This window comes from Formica exsecta, unplaced genomic scaffold (assembly GCF_003651465.1).
Source record: "Formica exsecta isolate Colony F162 unplaced genomic scaffold, ASM365146v1 scaffold659, whole genome shotgun sequence".
Lineage (NCBI taxonomy): Eukaryota > Metazoa > Arthropoda > Insecta > Hymenoptera > Formicidae > Formica > Formica exsecta.
In genome coordinates, this window is record NW_021853421.1 from 43,583 (window position 1) to 61,126 (window position 17,544).

At 37.5% G+C, this 17,544-nt stretch overlaps 1 protein-coding gene across 1 annotated transcript in view; it reads right to left on the minus strand.

The window, feature by feature from the left end:
- LOC115242895 (protein alan shepard-like) overlaps positions 1–17,290 on the minus strand; it is a 31,778-nt gene extending 14,488 nt beyond the window's left edge. The window contains 2 exon segments of the mRNA XM_029819489.1: positions 14,878–15,251; positions 16,101–17,290. Coding sequence (XP_029675349.1) covers positions 14,878–14,934 — 57 coding nt within the window. The 5' untranslated portion in view covers positions 14,935–15,251; positions 16,101–17,290.
- Between the last annotated feature and the right edge of the window lie 254 nt (positions 17,291–17,544).

Consider the following 17,544-nt stretch of genomic DNA (forward strand, 5'->3'; position numbering starts at 1 on the left):
TATATATATATAATATAGATATGATCTCTTTGATGACTTATACACATCATAAAAAATAGTCATAGTCGTGAGAAAAATTGTTGTAATAACTTATAGAATAATGAGTGGGGCTGGAAGATTTCAGTTTAATATATCTATTAAAGAGAGAGAACAGGTCTCAAATAATGTATATTATTGTTCTAACATATTTTTTTGTCACGCGATGTCGCATACAAAATAAAATACTAACAATAAGAAAAAATCAGTGGACATGTTGTCAACATGAAATCATGTTGATCTTTTAATGAAAGATATTCTCGGTTTAGTATTAAAATAATTGTAGCAAATTATCAATGTTGATTAATAATTCAGCGAGCGCATATATAAATGTGAGTATATTATTCCCTCCCGTTAGATAATAAACATTTTACGCAAAAGAAAAAAAAATAGAAACAATTCAAAAACTGCTGCCTAAAACTAGCTTTTTGATAAGAGTTGCGTACACAAGTTTTGTTAATTTTTCTCAAGTAAAAGAAAAAAAAAGAGAAAATGTGTTTGATAAAATATTCCTTCAAATGAAAAAAAGAAACGTACACAATGGTAAATAATTTAAAAATTCATAAAACAAAAATTACAAATATTACTAGTATCGTGAATTACTACTATCAGCAGTAATATTATTGCACATTATTTCATTCGCGAGATTCGTTAATAATAATCTATACGAAGCGAAATGAGTTTGATCTTTCACATCACATTCGATAGAACAGATTTATAGAAATGCATAGATATAATATGAGCAAAACTGACTTAATTAATCTCGACGTTAATAAAAATCCATGGTCCGTCATTTTCTGCTTGTATTTGTCAGAATCCAATGTGACTGCAGCGAGGGGGGGGGGGGGGGGATTTTAATATCGATGCAACCATCGCATCGGCCCCTATCGATTTCCTCGAGCGAAACGGCATACTATTTTAGAAAGCGATCGCGTTTCTCGCCGATCCCGTAGTTTCGCGCACACACATCGTCAAACGTGTACGTCGATAAGAAGAAAAGAGAGAGAGAGAGAGAGACCCCACCCGTTATCGTTTATCAGTGACCTCGCGCGGTCACGCCTCTTCGATAACGAGAAAGAACGGCCAGCTCTAGTCGGTCGATCTCCAGCAGTCTTCACCCCCTCCCTCTTCTTTCGTTCCATGCGTCTTTCTTTCGCGACGGTGCATCAGGATGTATCTTTCTAACAGCATCCAAGGCTCTTGAATCAAGAGCGTCTGCGTATCGATCGCGTAACTATCGGCGCGTCGCGGTTTTCATCATTTACCGCGTAACCTTTCAGTTTCAAACATTATATGTAATTTATGTAAATAAGCCTCGATTAAGATTTTATCCAAAGTCTATTCGAAGATAATTTTATCATTCGTTCATATTTCTCTAGATTTTAATTTAAACGAAGCTCTTAAATCGCTTATATTAGATTCAAAAAGCCACGAATATTGCTTAAATATTCGTCGCGAATGATAAAAATTAATAGACGAGAGAATTCTCGCGGAAATACCACTTATTGTCGCGCGCGCTCAATTGGGGGACACCCTGTGTGTAAAACTCTCGCTCCGCTGACGCATCGGCCATGCGATAAAACCAGACGGATGATGATTCGGCCATGGTTAGCCGTTGACGAGTCGCGCACGGCATGACGCGGCCCTCGGCGGAATAGAAGAGAGAACGACCGAACGAACGTGCGAAATGCACGGCCGTGTCGTGATCCGGCCAGAGAGAAGAGCGACCGACCGACCGACCGACCGACCGGATGTCACTTCCTGCTCACCACGTCTGCGCATCGTTGTAACGCGAACTCGGTCCGCCCGCCCTTTCGTCCTCGTCTCCTTTTTCGAACTCGTATACCGCGTATTTAACGGTATTTATTGCACTGCGTTAATATTTTCCAAGCTACGTCAAACGCCAGAAAACTTGTATAAAGGATGTCTCTCTACTCGAACCCTGTAAAAAAATTTTCTGAAAATTCCCCGACCTTTCAGGTATTTTTATTTAAAATTCCGGGTAGAGAGAATATTTTAAAGATTTTTTTACAATTTTCTAAAATGGAATTTTTTTGTTACGTGTTTTCTAATGCTTTTGTGCTAGATTTGCACAAATATACTGATAAAAATACTGAATACCCTTGGTAAGATAAACGTGCGTTTCACTTGCATAATATTTTTATTTTGTTATCGATAAAAAAATTATAATGAGGAATATGTACTGCACATTCAATACTTTGTTAAGGTAAATGTATTGAATATATATAAAGATAGATACAATGTAAAAAAATTATGAAAAAGACGATTATTAAAAAAATTCCTCAAGTCGCAATAAAAAATTTCATGAGAATTCCTTTATTTTTCCAGGTACAAAACAAATGCTTGAAATTCCCAGGTTTTCCATATTTTTCCAGGAAGTACATTGAAAAAAAAAAAAATTGTTAACTTGACTAAATCCATTCAACTAATTACAATTTTTTAAATTAAAATATTTATATATTTAAGTCAAATATACGTCATGTTAGATTTAATATGTCGTATTTGACTTAAATATATAAATATTTCAATTAAAAAAATGGGAATTAGTTGAACGGATTTAGTTAAATTAACAATTTTTTTTTTTTTTCAGTGTAAAGACACCCTATTGTACGAATTTTCTTTCTTCGATTATATAATTTTTCAAAAATAATGTAGAATATTTGTGATATATTGATTAATTATATATAACTTTCCAAGTTATACAACGTGAAATTAGAGAAATAGATCTCGCTCTATTATCGTTCGTCATGCAGCAGAGATCCGCGGTCAGTATCAGAGAGAGAGGATGTCTCGGATAACATATAGATCCGTTTCTAACCGAATGAACGCTCTAACGGCGCGCTATTTATGCACTATCGTTTCCGTTTTACAATCTTCCGCGCGAAATGCAAGTGAGCGAGTGCGTTTATCATATATTATCTAGTATATTATCATAACGCGGCCGTTAATTGGCCGCGCTCTACGTGTATCTTCGCGCTTTCTTTTAAGGACGATGAGAGAGAGAGAAAGAGAGAGAGAGAGAGAGAGAGAGAAATGGATCCAGGATATGCGCCACATACCGGAGAAATGTATCTACGCGCGATCTCTCTTTTATTCTCTTTTTTTTATTTTGTTATGCTCTATTAGCGAGCAAACACGCGTTCGCGCTGTCCTGGAATGCGCTTTTTCGATCCTTTCTACTATTAATTTGGCGAATTTATCGTCTTACCGTGAAAATGTCGTGCCGCACGATCGATCCCGGCCGTTTTAAATCCTTAACGATTTTCAACAGATTGCGATATGTAAATTTAATATAGAGAATGCAATAATGTGTGTGTGTAATGTGATTTATCCATTGCTTCGTCGTAGCAGTTTTCAATAATTTGCATATTAATAAAATTAGAATATTAATAAAAGAGTTATAATATTTTAAAAAACAAAATATATATATATATATATTTATAAATAAGAAATAATTTAATAGAAATTCCAGATATATTCTATTCAGACATAGATATTTATAAATTTTAATAATCTTCTAATATTCTGTCAATTTTATAACACTATGTAATCTTAACAATATTTTAATAATCATTCATAACTTTTGGTGCAATACATACAAATTATTTCTAATGTACATCATTCGCGCGCGCCAATTATGATACGCGATGTCCTGGAATGCGCTTTTTCGATCCTTTCTACTATTAATTTGGCGAATTTATCGTCTTACCGTGAAAATGTCGTGCCGCACGATCGATCCCGGCCGTTTTAAATCCTTAACGATTTTCAACAGATTGCGATATGTAAATTTAATATAGAGAATGCAATAATGTGTGTGTGTAATGTGATTTATCCATTGCTTCGTCGTAGCAGTTTTCAATAATTTGCATATTAATAAAATTAGAATATTAATAAAAGAGTTATAATATTAATAAAAATTGTTTTCAAGACAAAATTATTTACGACTTTTTTAACTAATGTACATCATTCGCGCGCGCCAATTATGATACAAAATTTTTAAAAAAGATGTGATTATCGTGTTTGAAATCCCAGGTACTATCTCGGTGAAATCATCCGAAGATAACATCGCGGACACCCGGTGTGTTGCGGGTATTCTTTCAAGGTGAAGAAACGGTATGCTCGGTATGCGAGCGAGGAGGGACACGGGCAAGCAGATGGGCATAAGCGGGATGCAGGCATTTTTTTTCAAATCTTAAGCTTAACGTCCTCTTGAGGAGTAACTTTCTGAAGTAAAGAGAACGGAAAAATAAAAGTAAGAGTTAACTTTTCTCGCGTACACACACGCTAACATTTAATAATTCAAAATAAATAAAGAGTGGCCTGATTCCCTATATTTGAATAATCTCTGAAAATATTTAAACACGAAATAAAATAAATAACAAGTAGAATTAAATCAAATTTTCAATTGTTACGTGTAAATTCACTTTTCATTTTCATTAACGTAAATTGTTCGCAGGTTGTTTAAATGTTAGTTCTCTCTTGAAAAGACAAGAAAGATATGTCGCGTCACACTTATCGCGTCTCGGGTACTTGAGTAAACGGCTTATAATTTATAGGCATTTGCATAGTCTATAAATGTCTATCCTTTCGGAAGGCGCGGCGAGCCCGTAATCGAGTCGAGCGAGAGAGTGCATCGCGTCGGGCGGTGCATCCATCGCCGAGTGCATACATCGCGTACTACATCGTGCTACGATATGGGGGGGGGGGGGGGGGGAAGTACATACATATGTACATCGCACGCGTTTCGCGAGCGGCACGTATGGTTTACGTGAGTGCTGGAACAGGCGTAGCTTATGCATGGGATGCACGCGACTCGTAGAAGGACGAGGCGAGAAAACACGATGCATAACGCAACGAAGATAAAGCAACGCTATCGAAAACGATTAATCTCTCCAATAATTGACAGGAAATTTGTAAAAATATTTTTTTACTATAAACTTCTTAATTAAAATAATAAAATCGAATTTTATCAAATGCTATCGAGCAATAAATAGATATAAAATAAAAAGATATTTCAAATAATTGATACAAAAATCAATTGGAGTAATTTAAAATTTTAGTACAGTTTTTTAATTAATTAATGATAATAATTGATAATTTTAATTAAGATTTTAATTAACTAAGAATCTTGATATTTGTAATTTTTTTTTATCAGTTTTGTATTCATTTAAAAGAAACATGAGAAAGTTTTTATCTTAATAAAAAAAAAGAATTTATCACGGAAAAATAGAGAACAACGAGACTGGCTGACCGCCTGGGCGTCTCGGATTTGACACCCTTTATCCGAGTTTAGGCTGGCGGCGGGTATTATTAGCCACGTCGCGTGCTTCCGTCTCCTTATAGCGCACAGGGAAAACAATGTGCTAGATATATTGGGAAATATAACAGGGTGGAATTTCGAATCTTTTGCGCAAAAACAGAAAATATCATATAAAAATAATTACCACGAATTTGAATTTCAAATGATGTATCAAGAAGATTACAAAATCGATATAATTGCAATAAATTTTTAATTTCTTATATATGTATATATATATATATATATATATAAAAGAATATTATTAATATTATTCTATATTTATAAATTTAAAAGATAATAATTTAATGATAATAAATATCTAAAACTAAACGACATGCTTGGGAAAAGAAATACATTCTTTGGTTTTTGTTTGGAAAAAAGCTATCATAAAAATATCATTGAAACCTCCGGAAATGATTTCGAGAACTTCACGAAGATTAATGAGCTTTTGTCCAAGGCATATGAACGTCGTCACGCTTGCAAATTGCAAACGATATAAACTCTCGAAGTGCGACCTTATTCATAAGCAATGGCCATTGTGCAAGCTGCATTACTAATAGCGTGACCACTTCCGTTGTCATTGTCATTACAAATGTTTTCTCCCTGCGCGATCTGAGACAGCTAAATTCAAAACCTACACACGCAAACGCGACAGCTGCGCGAACGCGAAGATTGGTCCGATATTATCGTACGATTAATTGTAGTTACTGCCGTTTCAATAATTATTTTTGTTATTATTTATTGTATTTTATCTTAAGAACTATAATTACCCTCACTATAGTGTTCTTACATCTTTTAGTCGAGGCATCTTTTCGTTTTGTTTAATTTTAAATTGTTTTTAATGTAATATTCCGAAATAAATAAAAAAAACATGAAAAAATATATATTTTTCTTGCAAATTAGCATTGACTAGACGAATACATTAGTTTGTACCATCTAATTTTATTAGTACAATTCGGAGAGCTCGATAATTCAATTGATACATCGGCAATATTTCTAGGTTTGGACGACCATTTTATATCTATGCAAAGCGACTAATTAATATACAATTATTTATATATAAACATATATATATATATATATATATATAGCATAAAATTTATACATAGAATGTAATTCCCCTATTATATATTATGAATAAATAGAATTATAAATAAAACATTTCTCTTTTTAGGATATTATTTTTCACACTTTAAAAACAATCTCTATTTTCCATTGAAATAAATGTTTTTAATCGTTAATTCATGTACTGAAAATAATGAAAATACATTATACTGAGAAGTGTAGCTAGAAAGACTAGACGAATACATTAGTTTGTACCATCTAATTTTATTAGTACAATTCGGAGAGCTCGATAATTCAATTGATACATCGGCAATATTTCTAGGTTTGGACGACCATTTTATATCTATGCAAAGCGACAATATAAAAGAGAATTTAATTGCTATTATATTTATTAATAATATATAATAATTTAATTATTCAATTACTTATTAAAAATATAGAATAATTTCCATTTAGAAAGTGTCCATAAAATGTACTGAAAATAATGAAAATACATTATACTGAGAAGTGTAGCTAGAAATTATTTGGATTAATTACTAACGATAAGCTGCGCTGTTGAAGAGCTATGATCTAAAAATATCCTGAATAATATTTTTTTGCCGATCAACTTCCGAAGTTGGAAAATACGCTTTTCTTCGATCACGCGTCATGAATCATGCAGTCACGAGCGTCATGAATCATACCATCACGAATCATCGTACAACAAAGCATTATTATGGGACACTATGTCCCATAATAATGCTTTGTTGATAACGCGTAAATGTTGTCCATTCCAGGAGCACAAAAGTATTTAAAAATTATAATTTTTTTACTAAAATTACTAATATGTTTTACTTTATATTAGATAATGGTATCTCAAAATATATTATCAAATATTTCAAAAAATTTTTTAAAAATTTATTGTTTTAGAATTATATTTGGATTTTTTAAATAATATACAAGCTAGAAATATAGAAATGCATTTTTCTTTTTATACTAACTAAAAAGATTTATGGAATTTTTTTTACATATTACCATATATTTCTTAATTTTGGATTTTATATTAATTCAATTATAAAATAAATACAATTTAATTTAAACTTTCAAAGCAAATAAAGAAATGTCGATATTTCTGTATACAAAAAATATCAACTAGAAAAAATGCCAGAGTTAAAGAGTACACAACCTTTCTCTAAATATTTTTTAAACGTGATTAAAAATAAATTCTTTTAAATAATGTTGCGCTCTCTGTGACAATAACAAATATCAATATCTGTTAATATAAAGAAAGAAAAAGTTCAAACCACTATTATCTACAATCAGATAATATAAATATTCTTGCTTCTCTTTTAATAGACAAATTTTACTCTATGTAGCGTGGTAAAAAACGCGACTTCCTACGTTAAACGATGATGTAATAAAGGTGCATGCTATGCAAACAGACGACAGACCTTGACTACGTGTGTATCTAGGCCGATGGCTATTCTCTCTCTTTTTAACTTCAAGCCTAGGTCGTCTCAGTTTTTATCCCGACATCGAGAGACAAGCGAGAATCACTCAGGTAGAAGTCTTCGTATTATCTTCACGAAAGAAATTTTTCTAAGAGCAGATAAATATAGTAAAATTTTTCTCTTATCGGTTCTATTATATCTAAACGAAATATCTCTTCCTAAAATGCTTCCTTTGCTTTTCTTATTAAACAGGATATTTGCCCTTGATTACCTAGAATATTTTTATTGCTATTGATAATATGGGAAAATGTGTAGATAAGATCAACATATCGTAAACTGATTTGATTTGTTTTTCTTCTTAGTCATAGCATGGCTATAAATATCGAGAAAATTTTTCCATTGTAATAGAAGTAAAGATTTTAAATTTTTTTCATACAAAAAAAAGATTGAAATAAAATACCCTTTTAAAAAATTTTGTAGACTTCTTAAAACCCATGAAAGTGACTAATTTCACAGTTTCTTCAAAAAAATGCAAAAATCTCAAATCATGCATAATCTTTACAAAATGCATGTTAATACATGATTAATTAAAGTATCGTGTCACGATGAAATATCTCTATTCTCGCAAAAGTGGGACAAAATTTTGCCCCGTGATGTATCGTGTGACCGCCGGAGGTTTCGATCCTCCTCCTCACGAGCGTCTTCTAGCGACGACGACGCGTTAGAAAGGCCGCATCGGACGGACGGCCTTGACACCGCCGACCGGCGTCGTCATCAGGTACCGTTGTGCACCGCGTGCCGCCGGCCGGTAAATCTCGTGAATGGCGGGTATCGAGGAGCTGAGGCGAGGCAACGTGGCCGCCGAAGTATGTAGGCAGAGAGACGACAGTATTCGCGTTCGCGCGAATTCCAAGGTTCAGTTGCACGCGATGTTTCCCGTGTCGTATCGCAAGAATTCAATAATTTCGCGTGGGGATAAATAATTAGCACAAATTATCGAATAATCGTTCGCGCGTAAAAAAATTTGATATTAAATTAAATTAAATTAGAAAAATATATTTTTAAATTTACACATGTACAATAATAAGTTTGATATTTAAATGAGATAATCTCTCTTGCTATGATAAAAAAAAATTACTTTAAAGATTCATACAAGTGCTTCGTTAAGTGTCTTATTAATTTGTCAAATAAATTTTCTCAAAATCTCGTAAGAAACAAATTTATCCTAACACTTGTCTTTGCATAAAAATGTTAAATCCTTGAAAATCTTTGGCGACCTAAAAATTCTAAAGCGGGGTGTGTCAAGGATTTGGGACGCCGCTCTCGATAAGACGCCCTCGACTCGCATAAGGTAGCAGCCACGATGCGGAAAAGGGCGGCGGACAGGCAAGGTTGCGTCAAAACTGGGAAGAGGAGGATAGGCGCAGCAAGGATGATATCGATTATCCGCGGTGGCCGACGCCGAAGGGACGCGAGCCCTTCTCCTCCTCCCGGAAATCTCCCTTCGATATCGTTAATCTCGTTTTCGCGCGTCTTCCGGTTCTCGAAATAATCCTCAGACGAGCGACCGCAATAGGGTGTGAAGCGAGAGCAACGGGGTGGGGTGATAATGACGTCAATACGATATCTTGCGACGCCGGCAGGATTACTCTTTTTTTGGAAAACGTGATCGAAAAGCTGCTGAAAAAAAGCTATCCCGATCTTCAACTTTCTGTCTATTTATTATTCTTGCGTGTTGATGTTTACATTTAATATTAATATTTTCTCTCTCTCTCTCTCTCTCTCTCATATATGTATATAATATATATATTTTTGTACAATTTTTTAATATTTGTATTTATTTAAATAGCGATTCGCTTTTATATGCTCATTAATTATATTGTAACTAATTATTGCAATTAATAGATAAATATTGAAATGCTGCAACTGGTGGTGTACAATCAATGAATTAATTTAATGATCGTCCTTGGAAGCAACGGCAAAGTCGAGACATTCGATAACCAGAGTACGGTTTCGGTTTTGTTTTCATCACGATAGCCATGGCAAAAAACTTGGCCGCAAAAACGAAGAAAAAAGAAAAAATTCTGCGGTACGCGACGAGTTTTGAGCGCTATCAAGTCTGCATTAACCGTATATTAGCTTATATGCGAACATTAATAAAATTGGGAAAAATAATTAAAAATTAAATAATTGAAAAGATTTTGAGATATTATATAATTATTACTGTAAGAAAAATATAAGAAATTATATAAAACTAAAATAAAAAATGATTATATATATGAAATTAAAAGAGAAAGAGAGGGAAAATATTAAATGTTTTTGATATTAAAAATATTAAATTGAATATTATATTTAATTCGATTTTCGACTATATAAGATGCAATCAAATATTTTGATGCACACAATGGTGATTAAATCGGCCAATCGCTGATTTGAGGATTTTGTGATTAAATATTTGATAAGCAGATTGCGGAGTTTAAAGTACGAAATGGTGGTTACTTTTCTTCTAGCTGATTAATCTTCACAATTTTATCATTTATTATAATACGATATTCAGTTCGATAAAAAAAAAAAAAAAAAAACCAGAACAAAATAAAGATTTATATTTACATATGCTCGGATTAAATTCGTCAAATATGGCAAAATTGAAAGCATAAATTTTCTCAAATTATGCACAATAGAAGAGACTATATAAAAATTCATATAAATACGGTAATGAATTGGACAATATATGTGTAAAAGTATCTTATTTAAAAAATTATATTGAAATAAAAATTATTTTAAATTGAGAAATAAATTTTAGAAAAATATATTCAAACTGAAAAAAATTGAAAAATTTCTAACGACGAGAATCTCGACTCTATTAACGCGCAAACGTCACTTATCATCGTCGGGTATTGACAACGCGATAACATATATGACGGTATTGAGGCGCGATAAACTGAAAAAAGTACATAGAAAAATTTCACAGATAATGTCCCGCCGTGTTGACAAATACTTTGAAAAGACATTAACTTGTCGTAATTTTACATTAACTTTATCATTAGGCGACTTTCAAACTCGAAGAAAATCCGTGTGCTAATTCGCTTTCTCTTTTTCTCTAACGCGTTTATTTCTCTCGAAACGCGATTCTACTATCAGCGTCCCTTTTCGATAAGGACACAAAGAAAATAACATAATTATCTGTTCCGAAAAAAAGCGATAAAAAAACAGGAAAATATAGGAATTTCAGGCTGACACGTGACATAAGCAATCTTATCGGAATGTTCTCTGATGTCGAGATTCTGATGATAATAATTGTCTGCTGTGAATTTAAAAAGCGGAGAGAACTAATAATGTTTTTTTTTTTGTAATCTGACAATTAAATTCGTAGATTTCAATGCAAATGCGTTCTAAATTAATGGCAGATTAATTATCGTTTGTAAAAAATAGAAAAAAAATTTTTTCTTTATCCGAGGAGCATTCTCGAAACTCGTTGATTAAAATATACAGGATAGATCTCTTACGTGATTATTGCGGACCCTCTTAAATTCACATTCACATATACATTACGTAGTGCAAGATGCATGTCCGACATGTACCGGCAATGCGATGCTCATTAACTATCGGATATTACCTCGTTGCAATTAACGCGCGATCTGAAACCAATTATGAACGAGCGAGGTGCGAAAGGATTTAATTAACCGGTAACGACGTATTCGCGTTTTTTTCGTTTCTCACGAGAGATCATTATTCGAGATAAAAGTTCGTGATATTAATCTATAAAAGCAAGTTCCACTGATATATTCATAGAATTATTTTTACACGTCATCTATTTTCAATATATATTTATAATATTATATTAATAATAATTATTTTTTTTTTTTAATAATGTGAATATTATAATTTTCTCTTTCCTTTTATTATATTTATTTCTTTAAACACGTATCTCTCTCGAATTATTTTTAACACCGTTGAATTATATTTATCTAGATGGATAGTTAAAGATTAGAACTCTTAATACGTGTGACACGGTTATAAGAAATAATGACGAAAACATAAAATTACTAGTACATATAAGAAAATTGCGCCCAATTATCGCACGGCAGAAACGGCGTATTTTTATGCCCTCATAAAAGAAATCTAAATCGATACAGCTCGTCGCGAAAAACGAACAGCTGTTTTGTACGATGACTGTTCTCAACAGATCACGGTGGAGTTGCTTGAACTCCGTTCATCGCACGCGATAACCTTTCCTCGGCGACGACCACGACTGTATTTAAGTGAGGGGTAAAACGCGGTGACACAGTGTATTTAGCGTAAAGTATAAATCACGATCAAGAATGCGCATTTTAATCTTGCGTTATTCAATAGACGGATTGTATAAATTCTATTGATCTTTATTAAATATAATAAGATATTGACGTTGTTTTTCTGATATTGATTAATGTCATTATTTAATTAAGAGAGACTTGGATGAATAAATTTAATAATAATAGAAAATAATTATGAACCTTTAATATAAATTTTATCAGCGGAGGTTTAATTATATTTTGAATAACTCAAAGATGTGTTTAAAAAAATTCTGTAAATTTCTAGAAGCTTTTCTCCTTGAGGTCGAAACATTAGTCACACGGATCTTAGGATTCTCCTTTGGGTCAGGAGGAATGGCGAACTCGTGCCCATCGAATTTCTAGCATTCGGCTCTTCTCAGGTTCCGAGCTAAAATTAGCACACACGGAGAGAACACTGTTGCAACTTGCAACACATTACTATCCGCCACCGAATTTCTACTCTAACATAGGCCACATACCTTTCTAAAGACAACCTTTTCGATTCGTCTTGCTCACTTCGTCCTGACTAATGTGTAGGATTGCGAAAATTCACGATCTTATAAGTCTCCAACTTTTTGACATATACCTCTTAATAAAATATGGAAAAGGAGAACAGATATATTTGATCGATTGATTATATTAACCCTTAAATCGTAAAATATCGAAAAATATGTCCAGTTAAAAACAAGTGTTCTCTAATTTATTTTTTTCGCCTCCCAATTTATTTTTTTGCAATGCAGCATATACGAAAAAATAGTTTTTTTTTTCTCTTTCTCTTCTCTCTCTAATTTATAAACCATAAAGATAAATTGACATTTATTTATTGTGGATAATTGATGAGATTATAACTGTCATTAAATTTCAGAAAATTGTAGATTAATGCAATAATAAATGTATACAATTATATTATGTATATTTATAATTGATACAAGAATTTATATTGTGTGTTAAATTTATATAAAATATATTTCGATTTAAGAGTTAACACTTTATCACGCGTTACACGCGTATAATATTCCAATTCGTGCAATAGATCGTTCATAAAAACGGCATGCGATAATAATAATAGTTTAAGACAGATCTTGTATCGCTCTATTTTAAAAATGTAACACAATCGGGAAACATATTCAAATCTAAGAATCTTTCATTTTTATGGACATATCTGTCATAAATCATAAATTTATTAATTTTGCATTAGTCTAGCGAGATTTGGCAGAGCTCCCAGCATAATTCTTTTTAATCAATGAAAGCAATACGTATTGGACATACTGAAGTCATTTTTATTTCGAAATGTATTTATGGTACTACTTTATAACATTGAATTAAGGTACTATTAAAAAAGAGCCTTGAAGCATTACACGATTTTTAACAGCATTTTTACAACAATATTTACCGTGGTCGTAAAAAGACCGTATGTCGGCATCTCGCAAATCGCACCAAACTAACGCAGAGAGGAAAAGGAAAATATGCGGCCGAAAGCCGAAGTCGAGAGACGAATCGAGTGTTTTGCGACGTGCGAACGAGAGAGAAGCGAAGAGAGAGAGAGAGAGAGAGAGAGAGAGAGAGAGAGAGAGAGAGAGGAGAGAGAATGGGGCAACGGAGAGAGAGAGAGAGAGAGAGAGAGAGAGAGAGAGAGAGAGAGAGAGAGAGAGAGAGAGAGAGAGAGAGAGAGAGAGAGAGAGAGAGAGAGAGAGAGAGAGAGAGAGAGAGAGAGAGAGAGAGAGAGAGAGAGAGAGAGAGAGAGAGAGAGAGAGAGAGAGAGAGAGAGAGAGAGAGAGAGAGAGAGAGAGAGAGAGAGAGAGAGAGAGGAGAGAGAGAGAGAGAGAGAGAGAGAGAGAGAGAGAGAGAGGAGAGAGAATGGGGCAACGGGGAGAGGGAGGGTGTACGACAGGCACGGTGAGACGGTCGAAAGAGGCACGGGACGGTCGGGGGGAGAGAGAGAGAAAGAGACGACTCTGGGTGGGGCAGCAGCCAGACGCCCCGCGGCAAACTGTCAAACTACACCGGTGGTTCCGCAAGCCGTTGTCGGCGGCCGCCCCCATGATTAAAACTCTCCATGGCTTTTCCGCGACGTGTACGCGCGCGCGAGCGCGCGCATGCGTTTTCCCGATGCTATTTTCCGCGAACATGGTGCCAAGCACCATGCGGGTACGACGATTTGGTAAAGCATGCGCGATAGAAAGAGAAATGCAAGAATAGAAGGTTAGGTTAGGTAATTCTTCCTTTTCGGCCGCGACACATCATGCTTTCGCATTCGAAATCCGACCTAGTATATTCAGAAAAAAGATGACGGAGAGGCGAGAATTTATTTTACAATTTACGACGCGTATTGTGAAACGAAAAATAGATTTTTTGTCTTTTCGAGGGAAAAAAAAAAAAAAATGTACGTAAAATATGGATGAATGTGGACAAGATGGAGAATGAGAGAGACGGGTAGAGTGAGAAAAAGAAATGAGATTTCGAAAGGAAGAGAGAGACAAAGCGCGAAGACGGCGCGTCCATCCAGACTCGTTGCACGCCACGTTAACACGCGCTCGCGCGCACCAACGGAGCTGCGCGAAGTAAGCGGCGAGTCGTGCGCGCACTGCGCACCCGCCGTCTCGTCCGCCGAGAGGATAGAGAAAGATAGAGCGTGAACGAGGCACACGTATGCGCCCTCGTCTCGCTCACACACACACACACACACACAAATTGCATATGCGTACGTACTCACCATACTCATTTTATAATTCATCTTCCTCGTGGCCACGTTTTCCAATCTCACAGACATGTTAGCGGCCTTGTGGTTGCTGCGTCGTGGTGTTCCGTCGAATGGACGATACAGCTGCACAGTCGCGTTGATAATAACAATAATAACAATAATACGCCGGCGCGCAGCCTAAAAACCACCGTCAGCCGTCGCCGCCGGTCGCTTTAGCGCCGCCACTCCGGTTCCTTCACCTCCTCCTCCTCCTTCTTCTCCTTCTTCTCCTCTTGCTTGTCGGCGCCTCCTCGCCGTTCCTCTCTCGTCCGTTTCCCGTCCGACAAAGTCGTCACTTGCCGCACCGCACGAGTTTTCCTCGCTCACCGGCGACACTGATCGTAGAACTGAGAGCAGAGAAAGCAACACACTGTAGCGCGCTCGCTTGTGCGTATATATACATATATATATATATATATATATATAACACACACGTACGTACGTACGCAAGCGAGAACGCACGCACGCACGCACGCACGTCACCGATCACTACTAAACGTGAATTCGCACTTTCCCGATCGGCCGGTGAAAACCAGAGTGAAGCGTCGCCAGAAGGGAAAACATGGATGGAGATGAAAAACGGGGAAAGATCGTGGTAACGTGCGTGTGTGTCCGGCGACGTAGTGTAAGAATACCGGGGCGAGACGAGACGCGCCGCTGCTTGGCTGTGCAACGACGAGGGATGGCCCAATGGCGGCGAAGGAGGGGGTGGAGAGGGTACAGACTGACCCGTGCTCTGTACCACCGTATCTTTTGCCTCTTCTAATGCACCCTGGGCCAGCCGTCGTCGTCGTCGATTTCAAAAATCCCCACGATAAATGGAAATATCGAATGGAAAAGGATGCGATAGAAAAGAGAAAAGCAGCACCGAGAGAGAGAGCAAGAGCGAGCGCGAGAGAGAGAGAGAGCGTGTGCACGGTTAGAGACGAGGAGGAATGCGGGAGAGGGGAGAGATAGAGAGCGCGTACGTTGGCGATTCTGTAAGTGTACGTAGGAAGAAGCGAGACGGACTGACGAGACGAAGAGAGAAGGGGAAAAGGGGGGAGGAGAGAGAGAGAGAGAGAGGCGGCGGAAAGGACAGGAAGAGAGAAAGATAGAAAAGAAGGGAGCTGAGAGAAAAAGAGAGAGAGGCCGCTGTCGAGCCGATGCCAACGACGGATGTCAAGAGGGTGTGTCGCACTTTTTTCACCACTTACTACACTGCTATCGCCGTTGTCAACTACTACCTCACGGTAGTACGCACACCGGCCAGCCCGATTAGCTTCCACGACGTCTTCTTCCTCTCTTCCCGTAACGGCTTCGTCGTCGTCGTTATTAACTATCTTCCTCGTTACTCTATATACGTATCAAACGCACCATGCACGCACCGCACACACCCGACGAGTGTCTCGGAACAAGGAGGGAGAGAGAGAGAGAGAGAGAGAGAGAGAGAGAGAGAAAAAGGGAAGCGAACGAGAGAAAGAGTGAGGGAGAGAGAGAGAGAGAGAGAGACAACGCACGCTGCGTTCCGCTGCGCCGCACCGCGCCGCGAAACGGAGAGACTAACGGCGCCGCGACCGCCGTTGACGACTGCACCGTGTGTCAAAGGGGAAAACTCGCCGCACCGCGCCGCCGCTTATCGGCCGCTTCTCGTTTTAAGCGCGCCGCTGCTGATCCTCCACCACCTCTATTGCCACTGTCGACGGAAGCGGCGGCGGCACGTCGTGTCGGCCTTCCCCGCGATCGAAACCCCGTCCGATGCTCCGTTCCCGGAGGGTGCCACCAACCCGATTCTCGCCACCCGCGATCGTTCTCGACGTCGTCCTTGCGGTCGCCGTCTCGGCCCGACGTTATGCACGTCCAGCGACTATAGCCGCTGCTGGCTGCCTCGTACACGGACACACGTATACATGCACGAGCAACGGCCGCTCCTCTCTTCCTCTATGCGTCGTCTCTTCTGTGTCTACTGTGTGTCTATTCGGCTCCCGTTCTTCTCTTTCCTCCTCTTCGCGATGATACTTCCTCTCGTTCCTCCGCGATCTTCCTTTTCTCTTCCTACTTCCACGTAGAAGCGCGGGTTATAAAGTACGGGCTCGATCTCTCTTTTCTCTCTCTCTCTTTCCTTCTTTCAACGGTCGTACAGATTACACACCGCGTTGTCTCGCGGCGAGAGCACACTACTTGAGAATTTACGTCGTTATTACAACGTCGTTATTACAAAAATAGAGCTTGCGTGTGTGTATAGAGTACGTGTGTGTGCCTCTTTCTCGTCGCGCGCGCGTTTTATGTTTCCCTTAAATAAGATTAATATACAATTGGTTAATTGTTACTATAGGAAACATTTAGTGTGTGTGTTGTCTTGTAGGTAGAGACTAAGCTACTGCCCGGCGAGGTGCGCCCATCTTGCCCGAAACTGAGGGGAGTCGCCGACGGGCGGCGCTGCCGGCGGCCGCCACCGTTGCCGCTGCCGATGGGGGCTCCGGCGGCCGCGCCTGTCTGCGTTGCCGCCACTCAACACATGCGCGTAGAGAGGCACACGCTCGCGTGTCGGGCGCGCGAGGAGCGAGAGAGAGAGAGGAACGTACGATCGGCCGCGGGTGCGACGAGGACGCGACGAATCGCCGCCAGCAGCCGCTGCAACGCGATGACGGTGCGGGGGGG